At 47.7% G+C, this 21,376-nt stretch overlaps 1 protein-coding gene across 1 annotated transcript in view; it reads left to right on the top strand.

Moving 5' to 3' along the window:
* GTF3C1 (general transcription factor IIIC subunit 1) overlaps window positions 1–21,176 on the top strand; it is a 50,773-nt gene extending 29,597 nt beyond the window's left edge. The window contains exons 22-37 of the mRNA XM_054390963.1: window positions 1,101–1,182; window positions 1,833–2,018; window positions 3,103–3,260; window positions 3,398–3,540; window positions 4,479–4,560; window positions 5,668–5,780; window positions 6,930–6,992; window positions 7,415–7,508; window positions 8,491–8,663; window positions 9,480–9,764; window positions 11,072–11,325; window positions 14,770–15,056; window positions 15,589–16,237; window positions 17,652–17,691; window positions 19,381–19,573; window positions 20,955–21,176. Coding sequence (XP_054246938.1) covers window positions 1,101–1,182; window positions 1,833–2,018; window positions 3,103–3,260; window positions 3,398–3,540; window positions 4,479–4,560; window positions 5,668–5,780; window positions 6,930–6,992; window positions 7,415–7,508; window positions 8,491–8,663; window positions 9,480–9,764; window positions 11,072–11,325; window positions 14,770–15,056; window positions 15,589–16,237; window positions 17,652–17,691; window positions 19,381–19,573; window positions 20,955–21,176 — 3,024 coding nt within the window. The remainder of the gene's footprint in view (window positions 1–1,100; window positions 1,183–1,832; window positions 2,019–3,102; window positions 3,261–3,397; window positions 3,541–4,478; window positions 4,561–5,667; window positions 5,781–6,929; window positions 6,993–7,414; window positions 7,509–8,490; window positions 8,664–9,479; window positions 9,765–11,071; window positions 11,326–14,769; window positions 15,057–15,588; window positions 16,238–17,651; window positions 17,692–19,380; window positions 19,574–20,954) is intronic.
* The last annotated feature ends 200 nt before the right edge of the window (window positions 21,177–21,376 follow it).

The raw sequence follows: 21,376 nt of genomic DNA, 5'->3' as shown, positions 1-21,376 counted from the left end.
TAGAGTCCTGTCATGTGTCACTATCTCCTTTTGATGTTTTAAGCTCTCTAATAATTGCAGTACTAAGGGAAGCTGTAAAAATTATTCTTCATTATCTTTTCTGTTTCCCATTATCATCTCTTTTTAAAGAATGACAGCTACTAAACTGCTTAACTGTGCCCAGCATGGAACCTGCTCTTGCTCCCTTCCTTTTAACCTGTTCTAGTTCTACTCTATCCTTTCTAAGGTGAAGATAGAATCACATATGGCATTCAGGCTGCAGCCAGGCAGGGATTTTTATAACTGCATAGTGCTGCTCTCCTTTCCTAAGAATTCCTTACATTTGCTTTGCTTTTTGCCCATGACCAAGCACTGAACAGGTACTTCCACAGAAACATCTTTCCTTACCCTACCCTGTGTAGTGGTCAAATTAAAGCTTATCAGTCTGTATGTAAAACAAGAGTTGCTTGGCTTTACTTCAGGCTGAATCATTTCACTCTGAATTTCATCTCAGGTTCTGTCACCTAGTTGTCCAGCATGAACAGGACCTTTTTCACTCTTGGCTTTCCTTTCTACAGCTGGGGCCAACCTCTATCACCATCTAATTCCACAAAAGAGAGACTGGCTTTGCTGAGAATGGTAGAACTGCATTGCAATCAGTTTAGTCTTAGGCTTAAGATGGGTTGAATATGGTGTAGGAGGCATTTACTCAGTGCTTGTGTCTGCATTCTGGTTTTATGCTTTCAAGAATTTTCCTTGGAGTGTAAAATGCTTTGGAAAAGGACTGTTCTACAGGAAATTCTGCTCAGCCTCTGTAGCAGCGAAAGAATCAAACATTTCTTTGCCAGTGATGACTTCAGCAAATCTCTTCAAATATAGAAGAAGTTCTAACCTTCTAATCTTGTGGTCATTGCAGTATGATTTAAGAACAGCTCTAGAGCTATTCAAATCTGTGGTAGTAATACGACAAAGACTTAAAGATAAGAGAAATTGTAGTTAGGGATGTTTTACTTTCCACTGAAAATGTATTTCTGACCCTACTCAAAGGATATTGTGCTTAGTGATGTTAAAGCAGTGCCCTCCTTTTGCATATCACCATTTTTAAAGCTGTCTTGTCTTAGGAAAATACAGTTTCTGAGAATGGACTGACAGTGAGACTCCAAACCTTCCTAACCAAACACCCCCTGCCACTCAGTACTGGAGGTAAGGTGCTGGGGTCTGCAACTCTGCTGTAGCTGTTACTGTCTTTTTTCAAACCCAGTGTGGAGGATGGGGGTTGTTCCTGTCTCCTTACAGTAATCTGAGGTGCTTCTGGGGCACTGAAATAGATAACCGATGTCCTTCCCTATTTCTGAATATATGGAACAGTAGCTTTTTATCCAGTATTGATGACCCAGGTTGTTCCTGTCTCCTTACAATGATCTAGGATGCTTCTGAGGCAGCAAAATAAATGTGTAAATAGTTTCCTATAGAAGCATCATTTCTGTCCTTTGTAATATCTGTTGTGCAGTTTGCAGAGGGCCTGGAGGGACCAATGTTTTGTACAGCTGTTAAAATTGCACAGCCTCGCACTGAGGAGGAGGAAATAATTCAGGCTGAATACAAACTTCAGTTCCTTTGTTTGTGCACTGTGCACTAGGCTTGCTAATCTCTTGATGGTTCCTTAGTTATGTGAGATTTTATTTTGTGAGCTGCTGAGAAAGTGGCATGAAATGATAGGACTAAGAAAGGGCAAGTCTGAGAGGGCTCCTGTCTTTTAATAGACTGAAACTCTGGCATTTACTCTGCATACCTTAAGTCTTAGAGAATGTAACTGCTGTAATGCTCCACTGCTGTAATATGTGTCATTTTAGGTAGCAAAATTAACATTCTGGGAGAAGACAAGATAGGATCTGAGTCACTTGTCCAGAAAGAGGAATGTGTTGAAATAACTAAAGAACCAACCCAGGATCGAACCAAACGAGTGAGAGGTGGAAAAAGCCAAAAGAGGAAAAGGCTCAAAAAAGACACTGGGAAGAAGACAAGGAAGAAGAAGAAAGGCAAGTAACTGAAGAGCAGCATTCTTGCACAGGCCTGTTGGAAGCTGCTTTAGGGAAGCTGATGTGACTGTCACAGTGTGGAAAGTGGAAACTTCTTGGCCATCTCTTTGGATTTCCTCTTTCAGCCAAGAATGTCCTGGAGCTGTATTCTAGCTCGAGGAAAACCACAGCATGCTGCTCTCAGAGTGTGACCCATGGTTGTAATACTGCACTGTGCAAAGGAATTATAATTGTGTCAATGCCAGATCAGTTCTGTGCCAATTCACCAGCAGCTTCTGATAGCTGGTTTAAAGATTCTCCATGCTCAGTTAGCTTGCTAACCAAAGGCTTGGGGATTCTCCATGCTCATTTAGCTTGCTAACCAAAGGCTTGGGGATTCTCCATGCTCAGTTAGCTTGCTAACCAAAGGCTTGGGGATTCTCCATGCTCAGTTAGCTTGCTAACCAAAGGCTTGGGGATTCTCCATGCTCAGTTAGCTTGCTAACCAAAGGCTTGGGGATTCTCCATGCTCAGTTAGCTTGCTAACCAAAGGCTTGGAGATTCTCCATGCTCAGTTAGCTTGCTAACCAAAGGCTTGGAGATTCTCCATGCTCAGTTAGCTTGCTAACTAAAGGCTTGCATATTCTCCATGCTCAGTTAGCTTGCTAACCAAAGGCTTGGGGATTCTCCATGCTCAGTTAGCTTGCTAACCAAAGGCTTGGGGGGATTCTCCATGCTCAGTTAGCTTGCTAACCAAAGGCTTGGGGGGATTCTCCATGCTCAGTTAGCTTGCTAACTAAAGGCTTGGGGGGATTCTCCATGCTCAGTTAGCTTGATAACCAAAGGCTTGCACATTCTCCATGCTCAGTTAGCTTGCTAACCAAAGGCTCGGAGATTCTCTAGTTAGCTTGCTCACTAAAGTGCTCCTGGGAGAGGAGTTCATACGTTTTACTTCCTGAACGGCTACTTCCTTCCCTGCTTTTGTCTCTCCCTCTTACAAACTGCCCCTGGTGCTGGTACTGCCTGTGACAGGAGTTTGAATTAAGCAGGGTAGGTAGTGCTGAGTGGCTTTTTTTATCTTCCCTTCTGCTGCTGGTTTTGTCAGAGGAGGATTCAGCAGAAAAAAGCAAGAGGCTGCGGTACCACGACGAAGCTGACCAGAGTGCCCTGCAGAGGATGACGCGGCTGCGAGTCACCTGGACGGTGCAGGAGGACAGCCTGCTGATGCTGTGCCGCATCGCCAGTCACGTCCTGAACGCAAAGGTAGCTGCTGGACCCCTGCAGAGAGCTCCTGGCAGCTGAAGGCATCTCAGCACCCCTAGGAACCCATCCTGCTTCTGACCGGCCTTTTTCTACCTGAAAGCTGAAGTTAACTCCAGGGATGTTCCTTCTCCCCACAGGTGAAGGGGCCCTTTGTTCCGTGGCAGGTAGTGCGGGACATCATGCATGCCAGCTTCGAGGAGTCCCTCGATAAAACCTCGCACTCGGTCGGCCGACGAGCTCGCTATATCGTCAGGAACCCACAGACCTATCTCAACTATAAGTAAGAAAGGTTCTGGGTTCACAGAACCACACAGAATCACACAAAATCACTGAATGTTAGGGGTTGGAAGGGACCTCGAAAGCTCATCCAGTCCAACCCCCCTGCCAGAGCAGGATCAGCTGTACCAGGTCACACAGGAATGCATCCAGGTGGGTTTGGAATATCTCCAGAGAGGGAGACTCCACACCCACCCTGGACAGCCTGTTCCAGTCTTCTCTCACCCTCACAGCGAAAAAAAAATTCTTTATGTTTCCATGGAACTTCCTATGCCTCAACTTCCACCACTGCCCTTTGTGCTGTCATTGGGCATCATTGAGCAGCGCCTGGCTCCAGCCTCTTGGCACTCACCCTTTACATCTTTATAAACATCAATGAGGTCACCCCTTAGTCTCCTCTTCTCCAAGCTAAAGAGCCTACAGCTCCCTCAGTTTCTCCTCATAAGGAAGATGTTCCACTCCCTTCATCATTTTTGTGGCTCTGCAATGGACTCTCTCAAGCAGTTCCCTGAGGCCCTTCTTGAACTGAGGGGCCCAGAACTGGACACAGTATTCCAGATGCAGCCTTACCAGGACAGAGCAGAGGGGAAAGGAGAACCCCTCTTGACCTACTCACCACAGCCCTTCTAATCCACCCCAGGATGCCATTGGCCTTCTTGGCCACAAGAGCACATTGCTGGCTCATGGTCAACCTTCTATCCACTAGGACCCCCAGGTCCTTTTCCCCTTCACTGCTCTCCAGCAGCTCAGACCCCAGCCATGGTTCTTTCACTACAGGCTAAATTCTCCTGAAGTTCAGTGAAGGGATGTGGTCCTTCTATGTTTTTGTGTTGTTTCATGTGACTTACAAATACCAACTTCTTTCCACCCTAGTGCTTCTCCCTTGTATTGAAGGGGGAGAACTTCATTTATGTTGAACACCTTCACTTGTGTCTGTTGTAGAGTTTGCCTTGCTGAGGTTTACCAAGATAAAGCCCTCACTGAAGATTTCATGAATAGAGAAAACAATTATGAAGATCCCCAGGTAAGAGGGAAGCATTCTAAAAGGTCACAGAGTGCTTCCTGCTGTTTGGATTCCTAAGTGCTTGCTCTGTTTTGGTGGTTGTGATTTCACAGCTTCTCTCCTCTGGCCCCTTAAAATAGCATCAGCATTAAAATGCAGCATCATTGCTACTTTGGGAGTCAAGTGGACACAGGCAGCTTCCTAAAGGCACAGCACAGCACTGCTGTGCCACCAAAATGTTGTTTTTTCAACGTGCTTGTTTATAAACATCACTGACTCAGCATCTCTGTGTACTGATTTTTTCTTTCGTCTCCTCAGCTTTGTTATCTGAGCAATAAAAGAATTTTGCTCCGTATGTTCTTTATTGTTAATTCTGGTTCCATGTTGAAATAACATCTTAGCTTCTGTGGGTGAGTGTGGAAATATCAGCAAAGTTTTATTTGATCAGTCAAAAGATGTTATTTCTTTTTTTTTCAGCTTTTTTGTGGCTTAAATCAACCACAATTTCACCTTGAAAAGCTGTTTACACTTTCAGTGCAAACAATTCCATTTGGAATTGCAAAACTGTCAGAAATGGGACATTCATGGCAAGATTTTCTGGGTTTTTATCCAGGGATGACAATTGGTATTATTGTCAGAAAACCCCAGCCAGTTCTGTTGGTTGGTTGTGTTTAAACAGAGTAGTTGTTCACTGGTGGGACATTGCTGAAATGTGTCCCCATGCCCAAGGTCTGTTTGTGGAAGCAAGTAACAAATCTGTTTCCAGAGAGATACAGAGAAAAAATTGCTCCTCTCATGTAGCAGGTGTCCTCCAAGCCATGATGCTACAAACAGACTTAATGGAGAACATGATAAAGCCTCTGAAGGGTATGAAGAGAAACAAAGATTTAGCAGAAGCTGAAACAAAGCTCTAGCAAGAGATCTTGTGCTGTTAATTCAGTGCAATTGGTGTAGTAAATCAGCACCACAGAGCAGTTCTGATGCACTCTTGTGTGTGTTGTACTCTCCTGACTTGATAATCCAAACCCAGCTATTTCTAGAATTTTCCACAAATGTTTTAAAAGTAGAAAGTCGCTTTCCACTCCAAGAAACTGAGGTTGATAACATTTCTCTCTCTTCTTCCCTAAGGTTTGTGCAAAGGAGTTTAAAGAGTTTGTGGAAAGACTGAAAGAGAAATTCAGTTCAACCCTGGGGAATCCTAAACTTGAGATTCCTGATACCTTGCAGGAACTCTTTGCCAGGTATTCTATTTATGGTTGGTGCTTTTGACTCTGCACATGGGCTGAGACAGTGAGAGGAGGGCAGAGCTCTTCCCTGCTATGCATGATTTGAGGGGCAATGGCTTTGAGCTGGAAGAGGGCAGGTGTAAGACTGGAGATGAGGAAGAAATTCTTAACAGTGAGGGTGGGGAGACACTGGCACAGGTTGCCCAGGGAGCTTGTGGATGCTCCCTCCCTGGAGGTGTTGAAGGCCAGGCTGGATGAGGCCTTGAGCAACCTGGGCTGGTGGGAGGTGTCCCTGCCCATGGCAGGGGGTTGGAGCTGGATGATCTTTAAGGTCCCTTCCAACCCAACCCATTCTGTGATTTACACATTTTGTGATTTGTACTCTCAGAATCAAGAGAAGTTTCAGTAAATACAACAACCAACACTGCTTTCAAATCCATCCTTTTTAAATACCTAGAACTGGGTTTAAGTTATCCACACAAACCTTGCTTATTTTGAACCAATGCCCTCTTGCTAAATAAGGCTTTCAAACCAGAAATTCACTATGTTGGCTTCTCATAAACCATCAACTCCTCAGCTTTGTTGATAGAGCTGTTGGTACTTGGGTGTAACATTTTAATGCAATAGAAGACTTCCCTTTACCACTTTACAGCTTAACTGGGCCTATTTTATATCACAATTTGTAGCTGGTTGCACAACTAGATTATCTCAGTTCTGCTAAAGCTGTGCTCAGCTTTGTATAGCATTCTCCAGCCCCAGGGTCTCAGGGGTTTATTTGTGGTGAATAACATTTGAAAAGAAGTGTGAAAACCTAGGTCTCAAACCATTCTATGATGACAAATTTAGCACCTTTGTAGAGTTTCTTACTTTGGGAAGGGCTGCACATTACAGTGGAAGTGCTGCCTATGGGAACTGGGAGCCCAACAGAACAGCAAATCCATACAGCTCTGTGCTGTCTCCTTGCCAGTGGACACCTCAGTGAAGTGAGGGAGATTGATCTGAACAGGTCTTCTAATTTTTGACACTTGTGCTGACAGCTGCTAGAGCAGAGCTCCCTGTGCTGTTTCAACACTTGCTTTATTAGCAGTTGCACTTGTCAGCCCCTGGGTTTCATGGCTGGTATCACAGAGTGTTACTTGCAGTATTTTCCCTTCCCTTAACTAGATTTCGAGTTTTGGCCATTGGAGAAGACAGAAATCAGCACACAAAGGAGGATAGTCTGAACAGGTGAGTAGTAGTAGCAGTGCTTTTAGCACTGCAGTGCCATGGCACCCCTCACAGCTGTGAAAGTCATAGATAAAGTCTTCCAATTCAGTCCTGTTTTTATCCTCAGGACAACAGTGTGTGGTTCCTGTGTGGGTGCTACATCATAGAAGGAGGAGATGTGATCAGAGAACTTTGTTTTGTGTCAGGTTATCTGGACTGATCCAAAAAATCAGGGTTGAAAGGGAGAAAATGTGACAGGTTCCTTGACATGAATGCTCCTCAGCTGTAGTGATCTCTTGCCTTTATGCTTCCATTTCAGAAGCAGGTGATTGAGTTTGTGTGATTGCAGATATGTTCGGATGAGTTTTGTGCTAGCTCAATAGTTTGGTACTTCATGCTCAAAAATGTCCATGAATTAACTCTTTTCTTCTTTTTTTTTTCAGTGTCTATGATATCCATTTCCTAGTGCTACAGAATCTGATTCAGAGCACGTTGGCACTCTCAGATAACCAGATGAAATCTTGCCAATCATTTCAGGTACAGTACCTGGACTAAACTTCACTGATCATAGAATCAAAGACTCATTCAGGTTGGGAAAGACCTTTAAGATCATTGAGTCCAACCACCAACTTAACACTGCCAAGTCCACCACTGAACCATGTCCCTCAACACTGTGCCCACACATGGTCACACAGCCCTAAAGAGATTCTCCTTCCTACCTTGATATATGCCCAGAAACTTAGATTTGTATCCTTTCTGTGGGAATTGTTCCCTTCTGCCTTTAGGAAATTCTATATTACAGAATCACAGAATGTTAGGGGATGGGAGGGACCCTGAAAGATTGTCTGGTCCAAGCCCCTGCCAGAGCAGGATCACCTGGCAGTTTTTCAGTATGCTGCTTTTCTCTCTGAGGATGAGATTGCAAGATGTGAGGTTGAGGCAATCCCCTACAGCCTTGTGAAATAAACTCCACGTCCCTTCCACTGGGTCAGACATGATTTAGTGCCCACTTGAGCAGTTGGAATGATGCTCTGGAGGAGATACCAACAAGGCAATCCTAATATCCAGCTGACACTGGTGTTGGGGAGTCTCTCCTTCAGTGTTGGAACACAGAAGTATATCATCTGTCAGTCAGGCACTTAATAAAGGTCAAAGTTCATAGGGAACTTAGCTGACCAGCAGGCAGGAGTGCAGCCTAGAAAGCCAAGCTCGTAGGAGCAATGTGTTCCTGCTAAAATGATGGGAAGAAGCAACCAAAAATGTGTTGCAGATGAGCTTTTCTCCATGTATCCTTCTGAAGGGAGCCTGACCCCATTTGGAAGATCAGGTGTTCTCCAGTATATCATTTGATTGGCATTCAGTGTGGACAGCCTGGAGGCCCATGAGAGGACTCCAACAGCGTCGTGCAGTAAATGTCAGTGTGCACCATCTCCACTCTGGCTAGGAGCTCCAGCTTCACTTAGTGCTGCTGAGCCTGGCAGTGGATTCCAGAGCTAGCTCTGCCTTTTCCTTTCTGCAGACCTTCCGTCTGTACCGGGAGTACCAGGACGATGTCCTCCTGAAGGCCTTCCTGGAGTGTCAGAAGAGGAGCTTGGTCAACCGCCGGCGTGTCAGCCACACGCTGGGCCCCAAGAAGAGCAGGGCACTGCCCTTTGTGCCCATGTCCTATCAGCTCTCTCAGAGCTACTACAGGTGGGTGTCAGGAAGGCCACTCTCTGTGTCTGAGCAAATCAAAGAGTCTTGGTGTGGAGGAAGGAATACACACAAAGTATCTAGAGCAAAGAACCTACCACCAGAGCAGGAGGTGTTCTTTACCACGAGGGTGGCGGAACACTGGAACAGGTTGCCCAGGGAGGTGGTTGAGGCCCCATCCCTGGAGATATTCAAGGTGAGGCTCGACAGGGCTCTGGGCAACCTGATCTAGTTGAGGATGTCCCTGCTGACTGCAGAGGGGGTTGGTCTGGATGAGCTTTGGGAGGTCCCTTCGAACCCAGACCATTCTATGAAGGTAACATCTCTGTATTTTAGCCCTTGATGCAGTCAGCAGTCAAGGAATGGGGCTGAGTTTGCTGGACAAGGACATATGCAGAAGGGAGGAGAGGCAGCACCAAAGCTCTAGAGGTAGTGGAAAGGTTGGGGGTTTTTTACCACTCTGGTCATTCTGGTGGTTGCTTATTCACTTCTCCTCTCCAGTGACTTTATGCTGCAGTGTGTCTGAGTGCTGGAGGTGAGGGAGGAGAGTTGAACTGTAAATGCCATTCAGTGCTCAAGCAGAAGGTGACATCTTTGCTTTGTGTTTGCCATATAGCACCTGACCTTTACATGGTACATAAGTACCTAATGTTCTGCAGCTAGTAAAAGGACTGGGAAAGCAGGTGCAGAAGGTACTTGGTTACCAGCTCTTGCAACTGTTTGCCTGCCCTGTGCTACCAAGGGTCTAAAATCTGCCTGCAGTAAAGAACAGGTTGGGAATCTTTTGTGCTTCTCTGCATTTGTCTTTTTGTCCAGAGTGTTCACGTGGCGGTTTCCCAGCACCGTTTGTACAGAGTCCTTTCAGTTCCTCGAGAAGCTCAAGGATGCTGAAAAATCAGACCAGGCAGATAGCTTCTCCTTTAAAGATCAAGGGAATGAGGCATCAGAGGGCATGGTTGCATTTCCCATGGATGGACCTGGTGGCCAGTGTGCAGCGATGCTTTCCCTCTTCTCCCTGGGACTCGTGTCTGTCAGTGTGAGGATCCCAGAGCAGATAGTGGTGGTGGACAGCACTATGGTGGAAAATGAAGTCATAAAAAGGTAAACACTGCTATTTCTGTTGGTAAATACAGTCTGGGGGTAACTTGAAGGAAATTGGGCAGACACTGGCACTTCCAGCACTGTATTGTGGTGTGTTTTACTGTGATGTGGTTCAGTTTCTGAGGGAGCATTCCGAAGACTTAATGGCAGTTTAGTGTTGTCACAGCCCTGGACTGCGTCTGTGACATTTAAATTGCTGAGCACTTCTGCCATCAGAGCTGGTGTGGAAAGGAGCAGTGTGGATAGGTGAGCATTTTCACCAAGGCAGTCGAGAAGGATTAGCAGCAAGGTTTCAGCTTTAGCAGTGAAGCCTGTCTCCACAGTGCTGCCTCTGAGTATTGTCTCCCCTTTGATTTGTTTTTAAGCCTCCAGTAATTGCCTAGCACTGAAATTGAAGCTGTCTCCCCAGGCAGTCTAATCCTGTCAACAGTTATCCTAACAATCATTATGTGTTTGCTCTGGCTGTAGTTTCCTGTTGTTTCCACACATGGAAAACCCTTTGTTCCCTTTCTCTTTAGAGCAGCTTGTTACCTATTTGAAGATTGTTATCACAGTTCTCCCCCCACAATGTGCTGCTCTTGCTTCTGTTTTTGGTATGGTATGCATGTTACCCAGCTTTCTCTCTCTCTCTCACTGTCCTCTGCACTCAACTGTGATGTCAAAAAGCAAATGCCATGCTGTTGCTGGCAGGTTGCTGTGCCAATGACATCAAGTTATGGAGGTGATGTAACTCTTAATAACACCCACCCCCACCAAAAAAAAAAGGCAGCCAAATCCCCCAGGGCAGAGTCTGTAATTCTTTTCCCCCTTAAAAAATAGTCTGCCCTATACTGCAGCATTTCTTCTGGTTTCAGTCTTTGTGCTCTGCCAGGTGTTCCCTCAGAATCAAGACCTTTAAGATCACTGAGTCCAACCATTCTCTAGGTCTACCAAGGCTGGTGCTAAACCACATCCCTCAGTACCACATCTCTGCCTCTTTTTAGTCATCTCCAGGGATGGGGATTCAACCACCTCCCTGAAGTGACTGCTGAACCAAAGAGGTTCAGCACTCTACACTCAAATATTTGGGGATCATTTCAACAGAGAGTTTCCTTTTCCAGGGACCTTTCGTCTGTTGTCTTTCCTGTAGTTGCTTGCTGCCAGCACTTCAAATCACACTGCTATGGACATAGCCACAGCTGTTGCTAACTGAACAGCAGAATGCAGAGGAGCTTCTGTCCTTGCTCTGCTCACTGCAATGAGTCACTTTCTTATTTTGGAAAACAAAAACACTTCACAAACCAACCAAACACCTCTGTGTGCTGCAGTTTGGGAAAAGAAGGGCTCGAGGACGAGGATGAGGACGATGATGACCTCGATGATGGCTCTGGAGGCAAGAGGAGGATAGAGGTGAAAGCTCGGCAGGCGTCGCACACCAATTACCTGCTGATGAGAGGCTACTACGCCCCTGGGATCGTCAGCACGCGGAACCTCAGCCCCAGCGACAACATCGTGGTCAACGCCTGCCAGGTGAAGGTGAGGCTGCGCTCAGCACCGCTGCCGGGAAGGCTCAGCGCTCCAGGTTAGTTCTCAGAGGTACTTAACACCTTCTTTGCCTCAATCTTCACTAGTGGGACAGGTTGTCTCCAGGACAGCTGGCCTCCTGAACTGGCAGATGGAGCCAGGGACCAGTATGGTCCCCCTGTAATCCAGGAGGAAGCAGTAAGGGACCTGCTGAACTGCTTGGGTCCTCACAAGTCCATGGGACCAGATGGCATCCATCCTAGGATGCTGAGAGAGCTGGCAGATGAGCTGGCCAAGCCACTCTCCATCATTTATTAGCAGTCCTGGCTCACTGGAGAGGTCCCTGGTGACTGGAAGCTGGCCAAGGTGATGCCCATCCACAAGAAGGGCTGGAAGGAGGAACCAGGGAATTCCAGACCTGTCAGCATGGCCTCAGTGCCAGGCAAGGTTATGGAACAGGTCATCCTGAGTACAATCACACAGAACCGACAGGATGGTCAAGGGATCAGGCCCAGCCAGCATGGATTCAGGAGGGACAGGTCCTGCCTGACCAACCTGATCTCCTTTTATGATCAGGTTACCACCTGGTGGATGTGGGGCAGGCTGTGGATGTAGTCTGCCTGGACTTCAGCAAAGCCTTGGACACTGTCTGCCACAAGAAGCTCCTGGCAAAGCTGGCAGCTCGTGGCTTGGACAGATTCACTCTGAAATGGGTCAAGAACTGGCTGGAGGGCAGAGCCCAGAGAGTGGTGGTGAATGGTGCCACATCCAGCTGGCAGCCAGGCACTAGTGGTGTCCCCCAGGGAGCAGTGCTGGGCCCCATCCTGTTCAATATCTTTATTGATGATCTGGATGAGGGGATTGAGTCCATCATCAGTAAGTTTGCAGATGACACCAAGTTAGGAGCAGGCTAAGTGCAGGGTTCTACACTTTGGCCACAACAACCCCAAGCAGTGCTGCAGGCTGGGGACAGAGTGGCTGGAGAGCAGCCAAATTGAAAGAGACCTGAGAGTGCTGGGTGATAGTAGCTGAACATGAGCCAGCAGTGTGCCCAGGCAGCCAGGAGAGCCAATGGCATCCAGGCCTGGATCAGGAATAGTGTGGCCAGCAGGACAAAGGAGGTTATTCTGCCCTGTGCTCAACACTGGTCAGGCCACACCTTGAGTCCTGTGTCCAGCTCTGGGCTCCTCAATTCAAGAGAGATGTTGAGGTACTGGAAGGTGTCCAGAGAAGGGCAACAAAGCTGGGGAGGGGTCTGGAGCACAGCCCTGTGAGGAGAGGCTGAGGGAGCTGGGGGTGTTTAGCCTGGAGGCTCAGGGGAGACCTCATTGCTGTCTACAACTACCTGAAGGGAGGTTGTAGCCAGGTGGGGGTTGGTCTCTTCTCCCAGGCAACCAGCACCAGAACAAGAGGACACAGTCTCAAGCTGTGCCAGGGGAGGTCTAGGCTGGATGCTAGGAGGAAGTTCTTCACAGAGAGATTTGCCATTGGGATGTGCTGCCCAGGGAGGTGGTGGAGTCACCATCCCTGGAGATGTTCAAGAGAAGCCTGGATGAGGCACTTAGTGCCATGGTCTGGTTGATTGGATAGGGCTGGGTGATAGGTTGGACTGGATGATCTGGTCTCTTCCAACCTGGTTGATTCTATGATTCTCTTTGGCCTAACTTTCACAGAAGTGGGTTGCAGCAGGAAAGGCACAGAACTCATCAGCTGAGGAACTGCTCTGGACAAAGCCTCTGCATGGGAGCCACCTTTGTTCATTGCAGGTCCAGTTGGCCTTGTTCAGATTTCTCTCCCCACTGAAAGCAAACAGGTGGTTGACTTACGGAGGCACTTCTTGTCAGTAACAACTCCCTGCCTGCATTTCTTGCTGTCTGAAACTATTAATCCAAAGAGGAAGTCTGGCCTCTGCACTGTTACCCCTTCTGCAGGAAGTTTTTCACTCCTTCCTGCAACTTCAGCAGCTGTATTATGTCACACTCAAGCTTTCTCCTCTGTAAAGAGAAAGGAAAATGTTACAGAGCTCCTTGAATTCACACTGACTGAGAATCAGAGATTTGCTTTGGTTGGAAAAGATCTTTTAAGATCATCAAGTCCAAGTGCCTGAAATAGTGGTGTTCAATCTCTGGCCCTTTACCTGGACTAACTGAAACATTTTGGTAATAATTACAGCTTGAATACTCGTTTGATCAGCACTCCCCCTTAAAGAGCCTCTTCCTTTCAAAGGGCTGGAGCACCTCTCCTACAAGGACAGGCTGAGAGAGCTGGGGGTGTTCAGCCTGGAGAAGAGAAGGCTCCAGGGAGACCTAATAGCAGGCTTCCAGTACCTGAAGGGGGCTACAAGGAGGCTGCAGAGGGACTGTTTCCAAAGGCCTGCAGTCATAGGATGAGGGGCAGTGGTTTGAAATGAGAGCAGAGGAGGATTAGGGTAGATGTTAGGAGGAAGCTCTTTACCATGAGGGTGGTGGAACACTGGAACGGGTTGCACAGGGAGGTAGTTGAGGCCCCATTCTTGGAGATATTCAAGGTGAGGCTTGACAGGGCTCTGGGTGACTTGATCTGGTGGAGGATGTCCCTGCTGACTGCAGGGGGGTTGGACTGGATGACCTTTGGAGATCCCTTCCAACCCTAACCATTCTATGATTCTATGTAGCTAGGAAGGCCTTTAGCTGTTAGCCCTTCAGCTGGTGCTGTCCCTGCCCACTCCTGCTGCTGTTGTGGCAGAGGTGAAGTGGACATTCTCTGTCCTATCTCTGCTGCCACACACACCCTCCAGGTCTGCTGAGCTGACAGCTCTTTACAGTTGTTCTCATTTTAACTTGGCAGCTGCACTTCTTTGACAGCCATGTGAGTGTCCCAGCAGGCAGGACATAAAGGCAGCTGCAGATAAACAGGTGGGGAGCAGGGAGGAACAGTGCCACAGCCACCCTCTGCTCAGTTAGGCTGCTTCAGCTTCTGGGTAGTCTGTGCAGTGGGGCACAGCCTTGTGCAGTGAGGGACCCAAACACAGATGCTTTCATGTTCTGCTAGAGTGAGGCATTGGCAGCTTGTAGTTGATAGCAGATTTGGCCAACAGATTTCTGCCATGCATCAGCTGCTTGCCAGTCTTTGATTGAGAGAACCTCCATAGCATTTCCTTGTCCTGGTCACTTGGTCTTAAGACTTCCAGGAAAAAGGAGAGGATTCCTTCTTTAACTCAGAGCTAAGCTGGCCCACCCAGTGGTAGAGAGAATACCACTAAGTCTGTGCTGTCTTTCAGCAATGCCTCAGTGTGCTAGGAGGGTAAACCAGCTTGCTCTTCCTCTGCAGGTCTTTTCAGAGACAAATATGTAAGGCAGAGAGATGAAAGAAAACTGCAGCAATAAAGATGGGAACCTGAGCTCTGTGATTGGAATAGTCTAGAACACCTCTAATCTGTCTCAGAGTAATTCTCTTTTTGGAGTCTGTCACACAGCAACAGCTGCTTCACAGCTTATACACTTGGGTTTTGTTTGCTCTGCAGTTGCTTCTCTGCTTGACAACATGGCTGTGGGAGTCTCCTGCCTCCCTGAAAGCTTCACCAGGCTGATAAAAATCCAAGAAGACAATTATGAGGTTGAAGGGTTTCTTCAGGAGTGTAGAGAGAGCTATGGCTACAGCCCCAGGGATGTGGCTGCTGTGCTGGAGATCCGTGAGGCCATAGAGGCCACCTCCCACTTTGGGATTTGCAAAGCTGAGCTGAGCAAACGCTTCTGCAGCTATGAAGAGGTGGAACCGGGGCGCACCAGGAGCTTGCAGCAGTACCTTCAGGTGGGTGTGCAGCTGCTGCTTTCTGTACAGTACTGTTTACATGGTTGGTATTCTCTCTTGAACAGGACCGTCTTGTAGGCTGTAGGAAGCAACCAGAAATTGAGCAGAGCTATTATTAATATTATTATTATTAGGCAAGAGATCACAAACCAATACCTGACAGCGATCTCGTCTCTGGGGAGGGAGGGCCAAAAATGAGAGCAGCACTTAGTCAAGGATAGGAATGAACTGTTGCAGAGACCTAGAGGTGCCAGAATTCACCTTTTGGAAGCAGAATCTCTTTCCAGGTTACATTTTAACTTCCTTTAAGCTGAACAGAAATGCTTGTGCTGTTATTTCGGAGAAGTTTAAGGGGTAAAACATCTTTTCAACTCCAGTGGAGCAGGAGAGAAAACCTGGTGTCCTCCTGAGATCTTCCTTTTTCTTTGCTGCTGTTGTTTGTTTAAACTGACATTTTCCAGTGAAAGCTCCTGAGATGATTTTTGTGGGGTTTATTTTTGTTCTTTTTTTGTTTTGTTTTTTTTTTTTATAGGACCTTGTTGAAATGCAGCAGGTTTTAGAAGTAGGAGGCCATGCTGTCAGACTGGTTGCCATAGTATTTGCCAAGCCATGGCTATTACATTCAGTGTGTCTGAAGAATAAAGCAGAGGACTCTGATCAGCAAGATACAGACACCACTCTCCCAGATGTGCAACAGGATTGCCTGCCATCAGAACCAAAGAAAGGAGAGGAATGCTCCAGAGAGGAGGAGCAGCTGGGAAAAGACTCAGAATCCATCAGTGATGAAGAACCCCCAAGGAAGAGATGCAGGACTCTAAACGAGGTGCCTCAAGATGACAGTCAGCTCTGCCAGGGTTCACAGAGCAGTCTGAAAGGTGCAGATGAAAATAACTTTGATGCAGATGTTAGTGATCCTGTTACAATGAAGGAACCTTCAGTTGTGGATGAGGAAACAGGGCAGGCAGGACATGGAGCTGAACAGCCAGCGTGTCCTCCAGAGGCTGCCGAGGTGGACACTCACAAGGAACAAGAAAAAGCTTCTTCTGAGGACAAAGAACTTGAAGTGGAGAATGATGAGCTCAGCACTGAGCACAACAAACAGATCCCTAGCCTTGAGCAATCAGCCAGTGAGCAGGAGGATGATCTTTCCTACTTACAGGAGACCCCAGGGGTCTCTAAAGGTAGGTAAAAGCACTGCCCAAGAAATAGAGCCTGGCTCATCCACAGCTGATCCTGAACAGGGAGCTCCATCCCATAAGCAAATATTAGAATCTGTATGAAGCTGTACCAGAGAGAGAGGTTCTCCTTTCTCACAGACCAAGTGGCATAACACTTACCCGATCTGGAAGGTCTTGGAGGTTTCACATACAGCAAAGATTCCTGCCTATGCCTGCTGCTGGAATGTTCATGGCTAGTTCAGCAATATGTTTTCCTCAGAAACTCATCTCCATGTCTTACTCATCTGCAGAAGCATACTTGGCTCTGCAGTTTCTCATCTCTGGCTTCAGTCCAAAGGCTAGAGAGCTCTAAACCTAGAAAACCCAGTGCTGCTGGTGTACAGTTCACTAGAATGCCCATGACTGAAGCTGTGAAGTCATTAAGCCATGCCCCAGAAAGCAGCACATGCCAGTGAGAAGATTAATAGCCTCGTTTGTAACCCAATTTGCCTTCATTTTCATTGCCCTTTTTACTGCCAGTTTTCTCTTTTAATAGCTGGTAGTTCTTGCCAAGCTTTCCTTTAAGGAGGTTGTTGGGGATTTGGTTTTGTTTTTATCAGCTCTGATTTCAGGTTGAATCACCAGCTAACTGCTGGGGGGGAATTTTGCCAAGAGGTGCCCTTACCTGCAGTCAGAGATGCCAGCTGCCTTGAGTCAGTGCAGCCTGAGCCCTGCAGCACCTCAGAGCCTGGAGCTGTTCAGGGGGAAGCACTCAGGGCTCTGAGCAGCACAGACCTCAGCACTTCTGAACTTGACACCCTTGTCTGCATTGACCTTGTTCTGCTTGTTTGTAGAATGGCTGTGTTCTCCAGCAGAGTTCTTGCTGGTCTTGCTGCTGAAGGGGTTACCTGGAGCTCAGCCAAAGCTGTTGGCAGCTGGGTGTGGTAGAAATACCCACATCAAGTAACTGTGTACTTAAAGCCCATGACATAATGCAGGAAGGAAGCTGCAGAGACAGCTGAGAGCTTGTGTTTCGATCTTGAAGGCTTCAGCTACCCAAACTTCTGCTCAGCTGCCCTGTGATCATCAGGAGCACTAAGTGAAACCTAAGGGAGGGCTTGAGAGCAGTGACCCTGCACAGCTCCATGTGTGGCTCTGCTCTGTCAGTCCAGAGAGCTGTCTCTGCTCAGCCACCTCCTTGGCCTTCTAGGAATAAAACTTGTTGCTGTGATTGGAGAATGGAAGCACAAGAAGTGTGGCTGGAGTAGGCAGGTGTGGTGGCAAGAGGGGAAGACTGGAGCTCCCTGTGCAGCTGTGGTGTGGTTTGTTTGCCTGTGGTGTTTTCTGGCATAAGCTGTTGCATTTTACACCTTTTACTTTCCTTCCACTAGATAAAGAGTTTGGGTTGATTAAAATCTCTGTGTTCTTTTCTTTACAGGAAGCTCTCTGACAGATGTGTCCCAGGCAGACAGGGACCGGTGAGTGACAGAGGTGGTTGCAGAATACCTAAACACTGCTACCAGCATAGGAGACAACAGGGCTGGTGGGGAGCAGCTGAGGGAGCTGGGGTTGGGTAGCCTGGAGAAGAGGAGGCTGAAGGGAGACCTCATTGCTCTCTGCAGCTCCCTGGAAGGAGGCTGCAGTGAGGTGGAGGTTGGTCTCTTCTCCCTTGTATCAGGTAATAGGAGGAGAGGAAATGGCCTGAAATTGTACCAGGGGAGGGTTAGGTTGGAGATGAGGAAAAACTTCTTTGCTGCAAGGTCAGGGATTGGAAGAGGCTGCCCAGGGAGGTGGTGGAGTCCCCATCTCTGGAGGTATTCCAGAACCCTGTGGCCATGGCTCTTGGGCACATGGTTTAGTGGCCCTGGTGGTGTTGGGTTGATGGTTGGACTCAGTGATCTTGGAGGGCTTTTCCAACCCAAATAATTTCATGATTCAGTCCTATGATTTTGTAACATTGGGAAGGGAATTATTTGGAAGCCCAATTTTCATGCTGTGCTGAGCAGCAAGCACTGACAATGGACACACACCACATTGTCCTCCCTTTCTCTTGTTAATGTTGCCTGTGCTCCTGTGCATGCTGAAAACATTTCTCTTGGTACACATTTTCTTCCCAAAGCCAAGTAGCTTCAAATAGCAGAGCAACAAAACTTAGTTTATTTCATAAAGAAATCCAGTGCTAGAAAGTCTCAGCTTCCACTGGTACCCAGGAAAGGCTTGGAGAAACTGAAGGATGGAAATGAGAATATCCCAGCACAGTCTGTCTTTTGACTCCAAAATGCTAAAAAAGGATGAATTTATTCCCTGTCTCAGCACTGCTGCTGCATGTTGCAGACTGAAGCAGGTCTTGGATAACTTTTGGAGGAGATCAGAGCTTTGGACAGTGTAAAGACTCAGCTTGACAGGGTGCTGGGGCACCTCGTGCTGGACTACTACCTAGAAAGATTGGACCAGATGTTCCTGGGGGTCCCTTCCAACCTGGCATTCTGTGATGCTACAAAAACTTTCCTGCTCATCAAGACTCAGGGTAATTGCTGGGTGCTGTGAGTGCTCCTGGAACAGCCAACACCTGGTGTGAAATACTCAGGTACTGTTCAGCAGCACCATCCTGCTCAGAGCAGCTGCAGATCTGACGCCTGGCTGATCACAGAATCCCAGAATGGTTTGGGATGGAAGATCATCTAGTTCCAACCCCCCTGTTACGGGCAGGGACACCTCCCACTAGACCAGGCTGCTCACAAGCCCTGTCCAACTTGACCTTGAATATTTCCAGGGATGGAGAATCCACAAGTTGGGAGCAACCTGGGCCAGTTGAATTTACTTACTTTATTTGTAAGTCCTGAGGGGTCTCAGTCTAAAGTCCCAGCTGGTTTTTCTCAGAAGGGAAGATATTTATGCAAACTGCATCCCAATACACTCAGCTCTCTTAATCAGACTGAACTCAATTCTCTGTAATATTTGCTGCTTCCTGGGTGACTTCATTTCTTGTCCCTGCTGCCTGCAGAGGGGTTGGACTAGATGACCCTTCAAGGTCCCTTCCAACAATGAGCAAAGGATGGGTGTTATGCAGAAATGATGACTGATGATGATGGTGATGATGATGATGATGGGAAGACCCAGCTAGAGGAGTAACTCCTGACAGAGCTGAACCTCAGCTGTGTTTGCAGGGCCCACGAGAACGTCTGCTTCATCGGGAGGCCGTGGCGGATCGTGGACGGGAAGCTGAACAAGCCTGTGTGCAAGGGCATGATGGAAGCTGTGCTCTACCACATCATGACCAAGCCAGGCCTCACTGAGGACCTGCTGCTGCAGCACTACCTGGGGGTGCTGCAGCCTGTGGCTGTCCTGGAGATCCTGCAGGTGTGTGAGTCACCACCAGCTGTGTGAGCTTTGCTCCTTCAGCTCCCACAGGGAAGGCAGCAGCTGCTTTGCATGAAGCATGGAAAACAACCTTCTGCCTTTGGTGTAAAATAACCAGAGCCAGAGCAAGTCACTGCTCAGTGAGAGAGGGAGGCAGGGAGCCTGCGTTACTCATCCTTGAAATTACCATGCTCCTGATTGTAAATTGTGAGCTGAACTGGATGTACAGGCAGCTGAAACTCTGCTTGGTTATGGAGAGGGCTGGCTTGGCACTGTGAAGTGTTATGCTGGGTTGTTCAATGCAGTGTTAATCACCAGGGAGTTTCTCTTTCTACCTTCCAGATGTGGAGTCTGTGATGTAAGGACAGAGTGACATGTGTCTGTGCTAGACAGTGAATCCTCCTGTCCTGCCAGCCTGCCTACAGACACACACCCTGCACAGTGAAACAATACATGGCCACAAGATAGGAGCTCCTGAAGTTTTTTCCCCTGTCTTGAAGCTTGATTGCCACCACTGCAAATGAAACCTTGAATTCCATTTTTTTTCCTATAAGGGTTCACAAGCTTTAGGACAGCAGCAATAGTGCAGTCCTGGCCTGAAGTCTGGCTTTCCCTCCTGCTGCTGGAAGTCAGCATTCCAGTGTTTGTGTGGCTCATGGCCATTTGAAGGCTCGCACGTGGTGGTAGCAATGCCAGTTGCTGAGCAGCTGTCCTCTGCCTGGGTGTTCCAGCACAGCTTGTCTGCATGTTCTGTGCCACAGCAACGCTGCCCAGAGGCTGCCTGGGCTCAGGGAACAGGCTTTAGTGGTGGGATGTGCACAGTGGGGCAGCACTGCAGATTCCTAGGCAGTTGCAATGCAAAGACACAAACCCAAGCAGTTCCCTGCACATTTTACAGTCTGGAGAACTGGGATCAAACTTCTCTAGTAAGAAGTGTGTTTGAAACTACAGGCAGAGCTTAGATGTGTAATCTACCAAACATTAGTAACTCTGTAAAGTGACTGACTGCACACCAGATGTTTTCAGCATAGAGAACACACAACGTGCCTGGCTGGGTGTTGCTGTTGCCCCTTCTGACCCACAGCTCTTGGATTTACACCTATACCAGCCTTGAATCATTTGTAGCTGGTCCTGAATGGTAAGATCTGCTGGTCAGCACACCTTGTGTCAATAGCCAGATGGCAGCCTGTGTGCTGGAAGTAACAGATGAGAATCTGTCCAGCTGTGTGACCTTTGTTGTGCTGGAATCTTTGCCAGCTCCATGGACTCTCATGGGGGTGAGGTGAAGCCACTTCCAGTGTTAGTGGTAGAACAGTGTTCAGTAGGGGGGTGAGTGTTTCACCACAACTACTCAAGCTAAACTCTGTGAATTTCCCTGCAGGGGCTGGAGGCTCTGGGCTGCATCAGACGGTTCTACATGAAGAAGCCATCCCCAGTGTCACTCTTTTCTCAGCCAGCTCTGGAAGAACAACTCAGCAACCCCAAGCTGAGCGAAACCCCAACCGTGTACTACGAGCCCACCATTGACTGCACTCTCAGGCTGGGAAGAGTGTTCCCCTCTGAAGTGAACTGGAATAAATGGGTGCAGATTATCCCCATGTAAAACAGGCAAAGCTGAGCCATACAAAATGGGTTCAGGCTGCGGAGTGTGAGCGTTAGGGCAGATCAAATGTTTGTGTTCCATCATGGTTTTGGTAAGTTATTTATCCTTTTTACTTCTAAGTGTATTTATGCTGAGAATAAAGCTTCACATTCAGGCACAGGTAATGTCTGATCCCACCTGAAGTTTTTACCAATAACTGC

Source organism: Indicator indicator, chromosome 22 (assembly GCF_027791375.1).
Source record: "Indicator indicator isolate 239-I01 chromosome 22, UM_Iind_1.1, whole genome shotgun sequence".
Lineage (NCBI taxonomy): Eukaryota > Metazoa > Chordata > Aves > Piciformes > Indicatoridae > Indicator > Indicator indicator.
The sequence above is the reverse complement of the archived record's forward strand: the minus strand, read 5'-3'. Positions and strand labels throughout refer to the sequence as shown.